A 16,215-nucleotide genomic window follows, 5' to 3' on the forward strand; every position below is an offset into this window, starting at 1 on the left:
TGAATGAATAGCACAAACAACAAAATGTGATATTTCAAAAAAAAAAAAAAAAAAAAAAAAAGGGAAATGTCATCACCTTCTTCCATTTTCCAGAAAACATTTAAAAAGAAGTCTGCCTTTGATGTTTTCACCCAATCATTGAAATTGCTATTGAACAAGAGACTTCGTTTCTGCCAAATGCCAAAATTATAGCACATTTCTGTTCTGTAACTAAACATTACTGTGTTGGAACACTCCAAGTCTAGGGACACCACTAAGAGGAGGCTTTATTAATAGTGACAGATCCAAGGGCCTGATGATTGCAAAATTACTGGCACAGACAAAAATGTTTGTTCTTTCAGTTATTTATACAGAAGTGACAAAAACATTCTGGTATTCAAGAAACAAAAAAATACCAAAATAAAAATAAATGTATGGGTCCACTCTAAAAAGACATATAATATAGACATGTAATAAATAAATATTTATATATATATATATATATATATATATATATATATATATATATATATATATATATATATATATATATATATATATATATATATATATATATATATATATATATATATATATATATATAACACACACACAGTGTATGAAAAAATAATCTCTTCCCTTAAAATAATCACATTTTGTTACTTGCAGTCTGAAATGCATGCATTTGGTCACTGTGCTTCTAGGCATTAACAGTTAATGACACATTATACCTTTAGGCCGGGTTCACACCGCTGCGATGCGGGAACGCCGCGAATCCGCGGCGTTTTCCCGCATTGCATTACTCCCGCCGGCAGTTCACACTGCCCTATGCGGACGGCTGGGAGTGTCAATGATATGTTAATGACACCCCCAGATCCGTCCGCAAATCACAGTGCGATCTGCCGACTCGCACAGGAATCGGATTGCATGGTGTGAACCCCCATGCGATCCGATTCTGTTGCGGACGAAAAAAAGGGTCCCGTGCGAGTTTGCTGCGGGAGCGATGCGAATTCAGCCATACTATTTGTATGGCTGAACTCGCATCGCTACGGAGATCGGATGTGATTTGCGGTGCGAATCACATCCGGATCTCCCCCCGCAGCAGTGTGAACCCAGCCTTATAATGATTTTAGGCCCCTTTCACACTGTAGCGCCTGCAAAGCTCTCCAGTGTGAAAGGGGTCTTCGGATTGCCACCTGTCCGCTTTAGACCTGGACAGTCCGGGTTTAGAATGATGTGCCTGGGTTTCCCTCTGCCTGAAACCTGGACACCAGTGCTGCCAACAGGGGTCCCACATTGCTTCAGCATACAGGGGGACCTGGACAGCAGGGGGATCCTAGTGGCAGTGTGTGTGTGTGTGGGGGGGGGGGGGGGGGGGACAATTACAAAGGAGACAAAAGGGAAGGGAGAGGGAGGCGCCAGGGAGCCTCTGGTAACATCGTTTTTCTTAAATTAAATGCTTAAAAACAATCCCTCACACATGTGTCAGAGAGGTAGATCTGTGTCTCTGAAGGCCACTATCAGTATTCTCTCGATCCATGCTGCTGTGATCACTGAATCGCTGGAGGAAGCCGGTATAAGGATACAGAGAGCCGTGGGGAAACTCCAGTGAACTGTCAGAGAACCTGGGATGCCATGACCAATCAGAACGTTTCAGAGGCTTAACCACGCCTCCATCATCAGAGCCTGACCATTCACCGGAATTTTCCATGGCTCTCGGATCAGGAGAATGCTGACAGTGGACTTCACAGACTGATCTAAGCCAACCACTCCGACACATGTGCGAATGCAGTACAGATTACAATTTTAAAAAGAATCTGTATTGCATTGGCACAGGTGTCAGAGTGGTAGGCATAGATTAAAGTCTGAAGTCCACTGTCGGCATTCTCCTGATCCATGAATCGCTGGAGGAAGTCAGTATAAGGATACATAGAAACTCCAGTGAACGATCAGCCTCAGATGATGGAGGCGTGGTTAAGCCTCAAAAACGTTCTGATTGGTCATAGCACCTCAGGCTCTCTGACAATTCACTTGAGTTTCTCTATGGCTCTCTGTGTTCTTATACCGGCTTCCTCCAGCGATTCAGTGATCACAGCAGTGTGGAGTGGAAGAATGCTGGCAGTGGACTTCAGACTGATCTATGCCTACCACTCCAACACATGTGCGAGTGTGATACAGATCATTTTAAAAATTTTCATTAAGAAAAACGACTACCATCAGCTACCTGGTGCCTCTCTCTCTTCCCTATTGCCCCCGTTAATTGATTGGGGGGGGGGGGATTTTTGCTGGTGGGGTGGAGGGTAAACAAAGACTAGTGCTGGATTTTTTTTTTTTGCAGGAGAGGGAGTGGGGTTTTTAATGAAAGGGTAAAGTGGAGGAAAGAATTGTTCGCAGAGGGAATTTTGCACTCTTCTTACCCACTACACTCTGCGTTACATACCCAACTCCAGAACGCTTTGTTTTGTTCTCATGACTCCTAATATGCATTATATACTCCTGCCCCTGCATTGTGTGCATAAGCCTCATAGGCTCCATTCACATCTATGCATTCCGGATCGCAGGTGTAAGAACCATGATTCTGCCCACAATTCCTGTGTGCTCGCAATCCCCTTTACTTTCAATGGCACCCTAATTAGTGAGTGAAAACTTCTTTTGGGCAACAGCCGTCCCACAATTCTGTTGGCACAATTTTGACGCGATTTGTCATGAAAAAAATAAATAAATAATCGCAGCAAAATTGTGCCGCGATAGGGTGCCAATATAACAGGATCACGAGCATGTCCCACAATTTGCACCAATTCCGGACTCATGGGTAGAATCACAGTTATTCCGCCCACGATCCGGGGCCTCCCAGTTGTCAATTTTGCCACGCTCACTGTCCACTGTGACGCACCAAGCTGCATTGCTACTCTCCTCAGGGCACCCAAAAGTGTCCTGGGTCTTTTACAATCCGGTTCAGCTTGAAGAAAAAGGTGGCAGCCCTAAATGATTTGCATCTTAATATACATCACCATGTTCAGTGGGAATCAGTGAGAAAGGTAGTTTCGGAATGAATCATCTCATCTTTTTCACAACCAAACCACCAGGTTAGAGTTCTTACTGAGGTAAGCGCCTTAATTTACCGATTCCATATTACCTTATTATAAATATAACAGTTAGTGAACATGGTGTTCAAATCTTTCATGCAATCCATAGCATTTGTATAGTAGTTGTACTCCAGCCTTTTCTTTACGGTACTCAAATCCATAGGATTCTTTATGATTTTATAATAATCCTAAAAAAAACAAAAAAAAAACATAAAAATACCACTAAACACAGGAGCATAAGAGAAAAGGCCCAGATTCTACACAATAGCAATATCTGTATTCCAGAAAGCTTAACAATCAGCAGATAAAGAGACACCATATAGAGAGATACCATACCCCAGGCAGATCCCATCAAACAGATACAAGACACAGTCAGAGAGGGTGCGGACATGCTACAGAAGATGGTCAGAGAGGGTGCGGACATGCTACAGAAGATGGTCAGAGAGGGTGCAGACATGCTACATAAATTGATGTGCACCTCCAATACAGCTCTGTAACACCTACCCCCCCCCCCCCCTCCAAAACACACATACCAACCAGCAGGATCACCCCATGGCTAGGGATGAGCTTGGTGTTCGACTTGAACATCGGCTGTTCGCCCGTTCGGCGAAGCCAGAACTCTGTGGGCAGTTCGCGCCAAATTCGTGTTTCGCTCACGACCCACAATACACAGCGCCATCGCAGTGCATTGCTATGACCCCGCATGCTTGGCCAATCACAGCGCCGGCAGCGAGGAGAGCCATGATTGCCTGTGGCCAATCATAGCTCAGGCTGTGTAGTACACGCCCCACACTATATAAGGCCGCCAGCGCGTGTTGTGGGTGTTGTGTGCCTCCAGCACAATATACACCACCCAATCGCTGTTTTCCCCATCTCCCTTCAGGCCATTACCATGTCTGGAATACCAACAAGGAGAGGCAGACAGGCACGAGCCGATAAAAGAGGGCAAGCAGGCTCTGTGTCTAGAGACAACAGTGCTGGTCGTGGACGTGGTGCATAGTCATCAGCACGTGGCCATGGGACACGCTTGTCCTTTTCGGCAGCTGGATGTGTTGAGCCGCATCATGCCAAAGACTTGGTAGAGTGGATGACACAGCCCTCTTTTTCCTCCTCATCCTCTCTCACCCAGGCTCAGGGTACTAGCAAAGCAGCTGCCAACGCATAGTCTTCCCTCCTCTCAATGTCATCATCACTGACTCCTTCCCTTGACCCACCACAGCCTCCTGAGGAGTCCCCTGAACTGTTTGAGCACAGTGTTGGGTACATGCTCCAGGAGGATGCCCAGTGTTTTGTAGGCTCTGATGATACTCAGCTAGAGGAAGGCAGTAGCGTGAGCGCAGAGAGAGGGGATGCTCAAGGACAGCAATCTGGCAGTCATGTTCCACAAGCTGCAGCATACTGCCAGGTTTGCTCCAGCGATGAAGAGCTCACGAGGAGGAGGGAGAAGGCACATCAACGAGGCAGGATGCCCTCCGGGGGCCAGCTTAGGGGCAGCACACCGACTGAATCACACCGCAGAGCTCCGCCTGTGCAGAGCGCTGCCTCTGCGGGTTATTCAAAAAGTTCTTTGGTGTGGGCCTTTTTTGAGACAAGTGCATCAGATCGCACTGCTGCTATTTGCAACATATGTCTCAAGCGTATCTCGCGTGGCCAAAACATCAGCCGCTTGGGCACCACATGCTTGACCAGACATATGTTGACCTGCCATGCAGCTCGTTGGCAAGCGTACCTCAAAGACCCACACCAAAGAACAAAGCGGACCTCTCCTTGCTCCTCATCAGCTGGGTTCTCCAACCCCACTAGACCTTCAGTCCTCTCTGAAACCTGCGCTGAGAGGAATAAAAGGTGTAGAATTAGGTGTGTCACAGCCAAGTGCTTCCGGGCATTCTGCTAGCAGTATACCCATGTCCGATTATAGCAGGCAAATTTCCCTGCCCCAGCTGCTGGACTGTCGAAAGAAGTTCACTCCCAGCCATCCACATGCCCAGCAGTTGAATGCTAACTTGGCTAAATTGCTAGCACTTCAACTGCTGCCTTTTCAGTTGGTAGACTCGGCCCCCTTCCGTGAGTTTGTACAATGTGCGGTTCCTCAGTGGCAGGTCCCCAAACACCCCTTTTTCTCACGGAAAGGCGATTCCGGCTCTTTACCAGCATGTGGAAGGCAATGTCCTTGGCTCGCTGGACAGGGCGGTCAGCGGTAAGGTGCACATTACCGCTGATTCATGGTCCAGCAGGCATGGACAGGGACGTTACCCGTCTTTCAGGGCCCATTAGGTCACTCTTCTGGCAGCTGGGAAGGATGCAGGACAAAGTGCAGTAGTGTTGGAGGTTGTTCCACCACCACACCTCCAAAATACTACTACTGGTTACGACACACCTCTCTCCTCCACCCCCTCCACCTCCTCTTCTTCCTCCATGGCCTCTTCCAGTGCTCTGTCCTCGGAACCAGCGGTGCTCCGTAGGTGTTCAAGGGGCTACGCAAGTACGCAGCCAAAACAATGCCATGCTGTGCTTGCGTTGGCTTGTTTGGGGGACAGGAGCCACACTGGGGTAGATATTTTGTCAGCTCTGCAGAGGCAGGCTGAGAGGTGGTTGACGCCACGCCAGCTTAAGCCAGGATTGGTGGTTTGCGACAATGGCACCAACCTCCTCTCCGGCCTCTGACAGGAACAACTGACCCATGTGCCCTGTGTGGCTCACGTCCTTAACCTGGTGGTGCAGCGGTTCTTGAGCAGGTACCCGGGCTTCCAGGATGTCCTGAAGCAGGCCAGGAAAGTCTGTGTGCATTTCTGCCAATCATTTAATACCTGTGCTCGGCTGGCTGAGCTCCAAAAAGGAGTTGAACCTGCCCAAGAACCGCCTTATATTCGACATGCCCACCAGGTAGAACTCAACGTTGGCCCTGCTGTAGTGGCTGCACATGCAGCAGAGGGCCATCAACGAGTACCTGTGCGACTACAGCACCAGGACAGGGGAGCTCGGTTTTTCCTTACCACGCCAGTGGGGCATGAGCAGGGATGCATGCACTGTCCTGTCACCGTTTGAGGAGGCCACAAGGATGGTGAGCAGTGACAGTGCATGCATCAGTGACACTGTACCTCTTGTCCATCTGTTGGAGCATACGCTGCGTGGAATAATGGACAGGGCACTTGAGGCAGGAAGAGGAGGACTTCCTTGCCTCTCAAGTCCCCCTTTATCCAGATAGTGTTCCTGCTGTCCCACCCATCACCGAGGACGAGGAGGATGATTGTTTCAGCATGGAGGTGGAGGCTGGCACTCAGCATCAGCAGTCTTGTAGGGATGATTTACAGTCCCAAGAAACCCGTGGACTTGCACGTGGCTGGGAGGAGGTAGCTGCGGATCATGTTGTCCTTAGTGACCCAGAGGACTCCGGACCGAATGCCTCAGCTAACCTACGCTGCATGGCCTCCCCAATCCTGCAAAGCCTGCGGAAGGATCCTCGTATTCTTCGGATCAAGGAGAGCATTACTGTCCATTACTGGCTGGCCACTCTCCTTGATCCACGGTACAAGGGTAAGGTTGCCGACCTTATCTTGCCGTCGCAGAAGGAGCAGAGGTTGAGACATCTCCGGGAGGCCTTGCAGAAAGGTCTGTGTAATGCGTCCCCAGAGACTGGGAGGTTACAAACTCCTGGTCCTGGACAACGTGTTGCTGAGGCATCGGTCAGAAGGAGCGGTGGAGAAGGTGGCCGTCTGACCGATGCGTTCAGACAGACAATTTTCTAGTCCGCAGCCCCAAGGCATGATCGGTTCCAGCAACCATCGCCAGCATCTGATTTACATGGTGCAGGAATACCTAGAGGCAAGGTCAGACTTGGACACCTTTCCCACCGAAAATCCTCTGGCTTACTGGGTCTTGAGGATGGATCACTGGCCAGAGCCTGCACAGTATGCAATTGAGCTACTGGCCTGTCCTGTATCCAGCGTTCTTTCGGAACACAACTTCAGTGCCGCTGGTGGCTTTGTTACCGATCACAGGGTGTGCCTGTCCGACTTGGTTGATTGACTGACCTTCATAAAGATGAACAGTCTTGGATCACCAGCAGCTACCAAGCACCTGAAGCTGATGTAACCAAATAAATTTTTTTTTTTTTTTTTTTTTTTTTTATATCACATCCCTTCCAGACTGCCTATGCTGATGCTGAGTGACTGTCCTGTTATGTTGATTGTCTATCCTCTTCCTCCTCCGCTGATATCTTAGAACATTTTTGGTTCTGGGTGATGCCACCAGCCCAATTTTTCTGCCCGTTTAATTAAAATTTTTGATGCAATGCTTTGCAGCAGGGCTCATTCCTGCACTACAACTAGAGTATATGGGAGGGGTTGCAGTGTCGTGGCACCAGCGCCTAAGGCCCAATTTTTCAGCCCCTGTTTAACAGGGGCATGTAATTACAATTCTTGATCTATTTCACAGCAGGGCCCATTCCTGTGAGGACTTGTAGTGTTGTGGCACCAGCACCAACCACCAAAGGCCCAATTTTTCTACCACTGTTCAACAAGGGCATGCAATTACAATTCTTGATATAATTGTTCACAGCAGGGAGCTCCAGCGCCCACCAAGAGTCACTTTCAGGGCTTAGAATGTTGTGGCAACACCAACACCTTGTTCTGCCATTTCTGCAGAGCATATAGGGCAGACCCCTACTTTCAAACATCCAACTTACAAACGTCTCCTACTTGCAAACGGAAGGAGACAACAGGAAGTGAGATGAAAAAAGACGGACGGCAAAACAAATTATACAGGGGTGATAACCCTCATCTATGTTTTCCAAAAATCTTAATAGATTTTTTGACTGGAGCTACACTTTAAAAATGTACCAGTTCAAAATTACAAAACAGATTCTACTTAACACAAACAACCCTACACAGTCCTTGTCTTGTTTGCACCGCCTGTATACTGCTGTTCTGAGTATATAGGGCCTGGGGGCACCACGCCTTTCCTTTTTTTTAATATGGGTATGGGGTTCCCCTTAATATCCGTACAAGACCCAAAGGGGCTGGTAATGGGCAGGGGGGGGGGCTACCCATGCCATTTTTCTCAATGATTTTTCACCCATATTGCCGGAACCAGATATTACATTAAAACCGCAAGCAGTTTCAAATGACTTTTTTTCCCCGTTAGATGTCATTTTTGTGCAGGGACTGTTCTAAACACGAGAACACATGGCACTTCACAGGCATACTAGAGACACCCCCAGGCACGATATTTAAAATAATATTTCACTTTTTTTTTTCACTTTAATTGTCATAAAATCAGTCCTACCGAAAAAAACGGCCGTTTAACAACATTTTAGGCATTGACCCATGTCCCCTGGGGCAGGAGCCAGGTCCCCAAACCCTTTTAGGAAAACATCTTGCATATTAGCCAATAAAATTAGCACTTTATTTTGAACGTTCAAGTCCCATAGACTTCAATGGGGTTCTAAAGTTGGCATGAATCTGTGGTCCGTTCGAAAGTTCTGGTGCAAACCGAACCGGGGGCGGGTGTTCGGCTCATCCCTACCCATGGGCACTCATTGCAAACTGTGCCACTCACAGCATCTCCCCCTGCACCTCTGGCCTATCAGCTCAATGAGATTTTGGGGGGGGGGGGGGGGGGTTTGCTCTGTGGTGCCTGGCCGGGATTTCCGGCCAGCTAGCGGGTCTTTCTCCTGTGTACATTGGAGAGGGGAGGGACCTCCAACCCAGGCAGCTAAATGGCTTCGGTGTACAAGTGAATTGCTCTGCTTGTACACTGAAGAGAGAAGGCCATTAGCTGCCCGGGTCAGAGGCTCCACCCCTCTCTCCACAGGGTAGAGACCTGCTAGAATGAGGGAGATGCCGCATCTGTGTTTTTGCACAGCCAGAAACTGCAGCAGTCCCAGTGATCTGACGGGTCGCCTACAGAACACTGGGACAAAAGCCAATTTCCCAGGAAAATCTGGACTGTTGGCAACTATGCACACACACACACAACGAAAACTAAGCATAGTGGTTTCAGATAAATTGGAGGTCCTCAATAATTAATCTGCACTGTAAATTAGAAATTTGGATGTTAGAAAATAAATGAAACAAAGACGACATCAGTAAACTAACAAATCTATCCAAAAAAAAAGAAAAAAGTTTCCGTTCTGCACAGGTTTAGTTTGGATCCCTCTTTTCCTTCAAATCTATTTCTTAAAGGGGTTCTAAAAGGCAGACAAGACACGCCCCCTTATACTTACCTGAGCCCCATCTCGATCCAGTGATGCTATACGAGAGCCTTGGCTGTCCAAAAAGTCTCCCTCCTTATTGGCTAAGACAGCAGCAGACACCATTGGCTCCAGCTGCTGTCAAAGTCACTGAGCCAATGAGGAGGGAGAGGGGGCAGGTGATGGCCCTGTGTCTGCATGTTTGCTGTGGGGGCACTTGGCAGGAGGGAGTGGCCAGGAGCACCAATGAGGGACCTGAGAAGAAGAGGATAGGGGCTGCTCGATGCAAAACTAGGCAAGTAGAACAGGTTTGTGTTTTAAAACACACACACACACACACACACACACACACACACACACACACACACTTTAATCATTGATATGGACACCTCCCTAGAATTCAAATCGTGCTGTATCACCTTATCTCAGATACCTACTTTGCTGTTCAGTCAAGTCGTGGATATTAATACAGTATATGAAAGTTTCAGAGCGTTTAAAGCAATGCTTTCAGGGTTTAACTATTACAAATTCAATGTGCGATCTTTGAGCCTCTCTTTTATAGTTTCACTTAATGCCTGTGCAATAAAAGTGCCTGGCCTAACTGGCCATAGCAGTTTAGGGTAGGGTTGCCACCTGTCTGGGAATCACCCGGAATGTTCGGGATTGGAATCATGCGTCCGGGTTTCACTGCCCAAAGCCAGCACTAACACCCCACCCCACCCCCCCACTCTCAATCTGTTCCTCTTCCTCCTGCCCACCCATCTATCTGCCCACACGCCTATCCCTGGGGCTGTGTCTCAGAAAAGGAAAGGGTGGGTGCGAAATTTGAAGTCTAGCAGCCTCAGTTATATCTGGATGAGAGGTTCTGACTGCCAAAGGGTGAGCGAGATCACCATCCATCCCTGTCTGACCATCTCCCCCCTTCTCTCTCCTGCCTCTGAATACACAAAAAGGTAAATCAGGGTTCTCAGAGCACCCCATACATCAGAGTTCCCCTTGACACCAGTGGCCACAGTGTTCCCCCTTACAGAGTTCAATGTTGCCCCTTAATGCAGGGTTCCCAGAGCATCCCTTATGTTGAGTTCCAGAGTTCTCCCTTACATCAGATTCTGCAGAGTCCCCACTTACAGTGTAAGTGAACTTTGAGTCCAGATATAAAAAAAGGGGAACTCTGGACTTGGATGTAAAGGGGGACTCTTGTCATTAACTTCATATGATTAGAAATGTCATTAAAAGTGGAGGTCCAAAAAAAAAATAAATAAATAAAATAAACCCCCCCCCCACACAATTTTTTTTTACTCACCATAAATGCCTGTTGCTAGGCAGAACGTCCTAATCTGCCACTTCATATTCCACGGTGATCTTCAGTCTTCTCCTCCTCACATTGATTTCTAGGAAATTTGGGTGCAATGTCTTCTGGAACAGTGTGTGTGTGTGTGTGTCACAGAAGACAGCCGTCTATTCAGAAATCATCATCGGGGAACTCGCGCATGCGCAGTAGGAAACGGGCAGTGAAGCCGCAAGGCTCCACTGCCTGTTTCCATTAGTGAGGATGGCGGCACCAGTGTCTTGTTGAATACTGTCCCCCGGATAGTGTCCGCCCTGTACTGCACTTGCGCAGTACGTTAGACAATGGAGACGCCGAAAGTCTACAAAGATGAATGGCTCCTGCAATAGTACCTTCTGCCCTGAGTCTGGGAGAAGGAGGAGAAGGGGGAGGAGGGAGGGAGGGGGGAGGGAGAAGGGAGGGAGGGAAGGGAGGGAGGGAAGGGAGGGAGGGAAGGGAGGGAGGGAGGGAAGGGAGGGAGGGAGGGAAGGGAGGGAGGGAGGGAGGGAGGAGGAGCCTGATGCTTTTGCAGATCAATTAGCCTCCTCCATTCTCTGATACTGCTTGGAAAAATATTGGATATAAAATATCCAAAAAAGGTATAATGGTTCCCATTATATGATGGAGCAGACAGTGTGGGTGATTTTTGATTATTTGAAAAAAATTTGGGGGAAAAAAAAAAAAAGCTACTGGTTAGAAACAGTGACCTTTGTGTCTTTACCCCTTGAGTCATTTCTTTCTCAGATTTGGAAAAAACAGACTAATGGGATAAACTGTCAAAAAAAATCAGGACAAAATGTGCATTTCTTAATCCTTTTTTTTTTTTTTAATACTTTTTTCATTTTAAGATGTCAAAAAAACAAAACAAAAAAAAAAAAAAAAAAAAACACCACAAACACCCCACACATTTGCCATAGCTTTACTTTTTTGATTAGTGCACCTTATGTGTTAACTGACTAAAATCATTTGCACAACCAGTTCGCAGTTTTATTTTTGGCAGACTTTACTAGCAGACACAGCAATGAACTGAAGAAGCGCCTACTTCTAGACAACGCAAAAAATAAATAAAAATAATAAAAAAACCCCCACACACACCAAACACACCACGGTCCTAGTCTATACCCTTTTTTGTTTAAACTTTTATTCAGTCACTCAGTCTCCTCTTTCATGTTGCCCGCCAGCACATTTGCATGCACCCCACCTGATCATCTGCCAGGCCTTCCCTTTCCCTACCAGCCTGAATGCTGTTGTACATAACATTGCCAGAGACGGATATCAAGACAAACTCAGGTGCTTACACTGGTAGCAAAAAATTATTATTTTTTATTTTTATTTTTTATTACAGAGCTACATCAGCCAGGGCCAACGATATTCAAATGCTAAATTCCTTTGATTTAAACCAGTATGTTTTTTTGCAAAACCAAAACACCTATGTACACCCACCTTTATTGCAATTTTTTTTTGGCTACACAACTTCCATTACTAGACAAGTTCTTCCCTTAGTGTGGTGTATTTAACTAGCTTGTTCATACTATCACAGCAGAACAGTTCTCGGTCTGGACTGGTTACTAAAACATTAAGTCCTCCCTTCTCAACAAGGCCATAGCCACAATGTAATTTCTTACCTTAACCCCCCAATTAAAAGCTGAAAAACTGCTGGTCTTGAGACGCAAGGTGCCAGAGAGCTCCTCATATGACCCACACAGCTAGGGCGCGAGAGGATACGTACAAAATTAAATACAGCCTAAAAATGGTTCGCAACATAACCTGATCATTGATCCAAGCCCTTACATTAATCCTTAACCTGAAATTGCCTTTAACCACTTGTTGACCAGCTCACACCGATATACGCCGGCAAAATGGCACTGCTGCGCAAAGTGATGTACCTGTACATCTCGTGTGCCCCCGCAGAAATTGGATTCGTTGCAGAACCAGTGTTCAGGTCCAGGCCAATGATTTCTGGGCTGGACCTGCTGATCGGTCCTGGCGAATGAAAATGCTTCCTCTGCCTGTAAAATGTAGAGTAAGCACAGGCAGAGGAAGTGATGTCACCTTTTCGGTTCCAGAGCGAGTAGAGAACATCCAAACTTGAGAGTTGCACCAACACTACACGTAGGCACACATTTCATCCCCTCCCCCCCAATCGCCCCTCAGTTAACCCCCTTCACTCCCTGTCACAAATTGCAGTTTTCCGATTTTTCACTGATCACTGCATTTATGTCAAGTGTTACACTAATCAGCACTTGGGCAGTTAGTAGTAGGCCCAGGTAGCGTTAGGCAAGCCCCCAATAAAGGTTTAACCCCTTGATCACCCCCCAGTTAAACCCTTTTTACCAGTGCCGCTAGTAGATCCATTTTCTGATCACCGTATTAGTGTCGTGGGCGATGCTAGTTAGTTTCACCGTTCTTTTATAGCGTCAGGGTACCCCATATATTACCTAATAAAAAAGGTAATAACCTCCCGATTCCCCCCCAATTAACCCTTTTAACCCCCTGTCACCAGTGATCACCATATTAGTGTCACGGGTGATGCTGGTTGGTTCCATTTTTTTTTTTTTTTTTTTTTTTTTAAATAGCGTCAGACTACCTGCTATACATTACCTAATAAAGCTTGAGTGTCAGATTAGTGCCAGTAACGCTAACACCCACGCACGACACCTCCCTTACTAGTATAGTGTCTGAACGGATCAATATATTTTATTGGATCAGAACTATATTAGCTTCTTAACCACTTGCCGCCCGCCCTATTACAAATAGACGGCGGCAAAGTGGTTTCATAATCCTAACCGGACGTCATATGACGTGATCAGGATTATGAGCCGCTGCGCGCCCCCGGGGGCGCGCATCGCGGCGATCGTTGTTGCGGGGTGTCAGTCTGACACCCGGCAACTACGATCTCGGTAAAGAGTCTCCGACGGAGACTCTTTACCACGTGATCAGCCGTGTCCAATCATGGCTGATCACAGTGTAAATGGGAAGAGCCGGTGATTGGCTTTTCCTCACTCGCGTCTGTCAGACGCGAGTAGAGGAGAGCCGATCGGCTGCTCCTCTGACAGGGGGGGGGGGGGGTCTGATTATCGATTATCAGCACCCCCCCCCCCCCCCCCCCCCCCCCAAGGATGCCCACACTGGACCACCAGGGATGCCCAGCAGAGGTAATCCTCCCTAGACCACCAGGGATGCCAGTCAGGCACAATGGATGCCAATCAGTGCCCATAATGGATGGCAATCAGTGCCCACAATGGGCATCACTGATTGGCATGCATTATTGTTTGGCACCGATTGGCATCCATTAGTACAGTATAACACCTGTGTTGCTAATGGGTGTCCACCTGTGCCGCTAATGAGTGCCCACCTGTGCCGCCCATCTGTGCCGCCTACCCATGCCCATCTGTGCCGCCTACCCATGCCCATCTGTGCCGCCTACCCATGCCCATCTGTGCCGCCTACCCATGCCCATCTGTGCCGCCTACCCATGCCCATCCGTGCCGCCCATCCGTGCCAATACGTGCCAGCTATCAGTGCCAATTTGTGCCAGCTATCAGTGTCCATCCGTGTCGCCCATCCGTGCCGCCCATCAGTGTCCATCAATGCCACCTCATCAGTGCCACTTCATTGGTGCCCATCAGTGCCGCCTTATCAGTGCCCATCAGTGTAGCCCCATCAGTGCCCATCCGTGAAGGAGAAAACGTACTTATTTACAAAGTTTTGAAACTGAAACAAAAAAAAAAAAACTTTTTTTTTTTCAAAATTTTCGGTATTTTTTTTATTTGTAGCACAAAAAATAAAAACCGCAGAGGTGATCAAATACCACCAAAAGAAAGCTCTATTTGTGGGAAAAAAATGATAAAAATTTAATTTGGGTACAGTGTAGCATGACCGCGCAATTGTCATTCAAAGTGCGACAGCGCTGAAAGCTCAAAATTGGTCTGGGCAGGAAGGTGTTTAAGTGCCCTGTATTGAAGTGGTTAAAGAGGAAGTAAACCCTGATGAGTTTACTTCCTCTATCATTCCCTGCAAAGGTAAAGCATAATGGACTATTATGCATCACATGGTAGTCCATTATGTGTCATTTGCCTGATACAGGAGCCAGCGATGTCACCGCTGTCCCCTGTAGTCCGGCACATCCATCTTCTCGGTGGGTCTCGCTGCTCTGCCGCTGTCATTCGGCGAAGCCGCGATTACATCACTCCCACGCATGCGCACGGGAGCCGCCACCCACGGCATATCGCCGTTGACGGGTGTCGCACTCAGTGCGCCACTGTCTATGGTGCATGCACCGTAGACAGCGGTGCCTGTGTTTTGGCAAATATCTCCTAAACCGTGTAGGTTTAGGAGATATTTCTTGGACCTACAGGTAAGCCTTAATCTAGGCTTACCTGTAGGTCAAAGTGTGTTGTAAGGGTTTACAACCACTTTAAGTAGTTTAAGGTTCCCAAAAATACAGCGTTAGTAGAATCAACCTAGATACCTGCTAGCACCTGCGTTTAGACCCTCCGCCCAGCCCACCCAAGTGCAGTATCAATCCATCACTGTCACTTACAAAAACACAACACACATAACTGAAGCAATTGCACAGTCAGGCCTGATCCCTGCGAACGCCAACAGTTTTTTTGGTAGCGTTTGAAGCAGTCGCTGACAATCAGGGACTCTTGCCTTTGAGTCGCATTAGTTGTACCTATACATTTTTAGAGGCTAAAATGTCCAAACAGGAGGTACAGTAGTGAAAAGACAAAAAACAATAAGGTAGCTATCCATAGGTAAAGTCATTCATTTCATCCAGACCACCTGGTTCATTGTGTGGTACCGTTTTGCTTTTAAAACATTTTAATCATTACATTTGCCACATGCTTCTATGCTATATGACTGATTGCTGCATTCGTCTCAATAGCTTACAGTCCTGCACAGACTTTTTTCTCACAGCAGACCTGGTGTGTGGCTAGGAAGCCATTGAGGGTTGGTTTTCTTCTCCCCCTCTACATCAAGGATAGGTCGGAAACCATTGTGAAATAGCTGGAAGATCACAGGTTATACAACCCTTCTTTTTTCTTGTCCTGTATTTCCAGAGTCCTCGCTTCCTTTTGTGCCTCTTTATATATACGATATACGGGCTATACTACTGCCTTACCCCTGAAGAGCTGTTTTTGGCTAGCCATACGGAATAAAAAGTTATTAGCTCCCGATGAAGCGTTATGGTGAATGCGAAACATGTAGAGCATTTGAGTATCTCTGAGCTGATTCGTCTGTGATATACTGTCTGTATAAACGAATTTTTGTACTTATGGTTGTTTGTTCCTTGATGCTCCCACATTGGATGCCTATGGGAATATACGTAGAATATGATGTACTTATAATACGCTAGACAGTGAAAGATTATGCTCTGAGGCACCGAGATCTTGTCTGTTTTTTAGAAATAATAGTTTAAAAATGACCACCCCTTTTTTTGTTATATCTATATTTATGCCTAAAAAGTCCATTATTGTCAACATTATTCGTTGAGTTTTTTAGTAACTACACAGACTTTTGTAGTGGTTGGTCATCTTTTTAGTGCAATAAACCAATTTTTATTTTTTTTATCTATTGGTCTGGATGAAATTAATCAATCACTTTACCCATAGAGCGCTGCCTTTTGT

At 46.9% G+C, this 16,215-nt stretch overlaps 1 protein-coding gene across 1 annotated transcript in view; it reads right to left on the minus strand.

Annotated features, from left to right (window-relative positions):
* The window catches only part of BRDT (bromodomain testis associated), a 273,701-nt gene that overhangs the window by 247,318 nt on the left and 10,168 nt on the right, over positions 1 to 16,215 (minus strand). The window contains exon 3 of the mRNA XM_077452924.1: positions 3,116 to 3,253. Coding sequence (XP_077309050.1) covers positions 3,116 to 3,253 — 138 coding nt within the window. The remainder of the gene's footprint in view (positions 1 to 3,115; positions 3,254 to 16,215) is intronic.

The sequence above is a fragment of the Lithobates pipiens genome, unplaced genomic scaffold (genome assembly GCF_037356315.1).
Source record: "Lithobates pipiens isolate NorthernLeopardFrog02 unplaced genomic scaffold, aLitPip1_a1.2 Scaffold_23, whole genome shotgun sequence".
In the NCBI taxonomy this organism is placed as follows: Eukaryota; Metazoa; Chordata; class Amphibia; order Anura; family Ranidae; genus Lithobates; species Lithobates pipiens.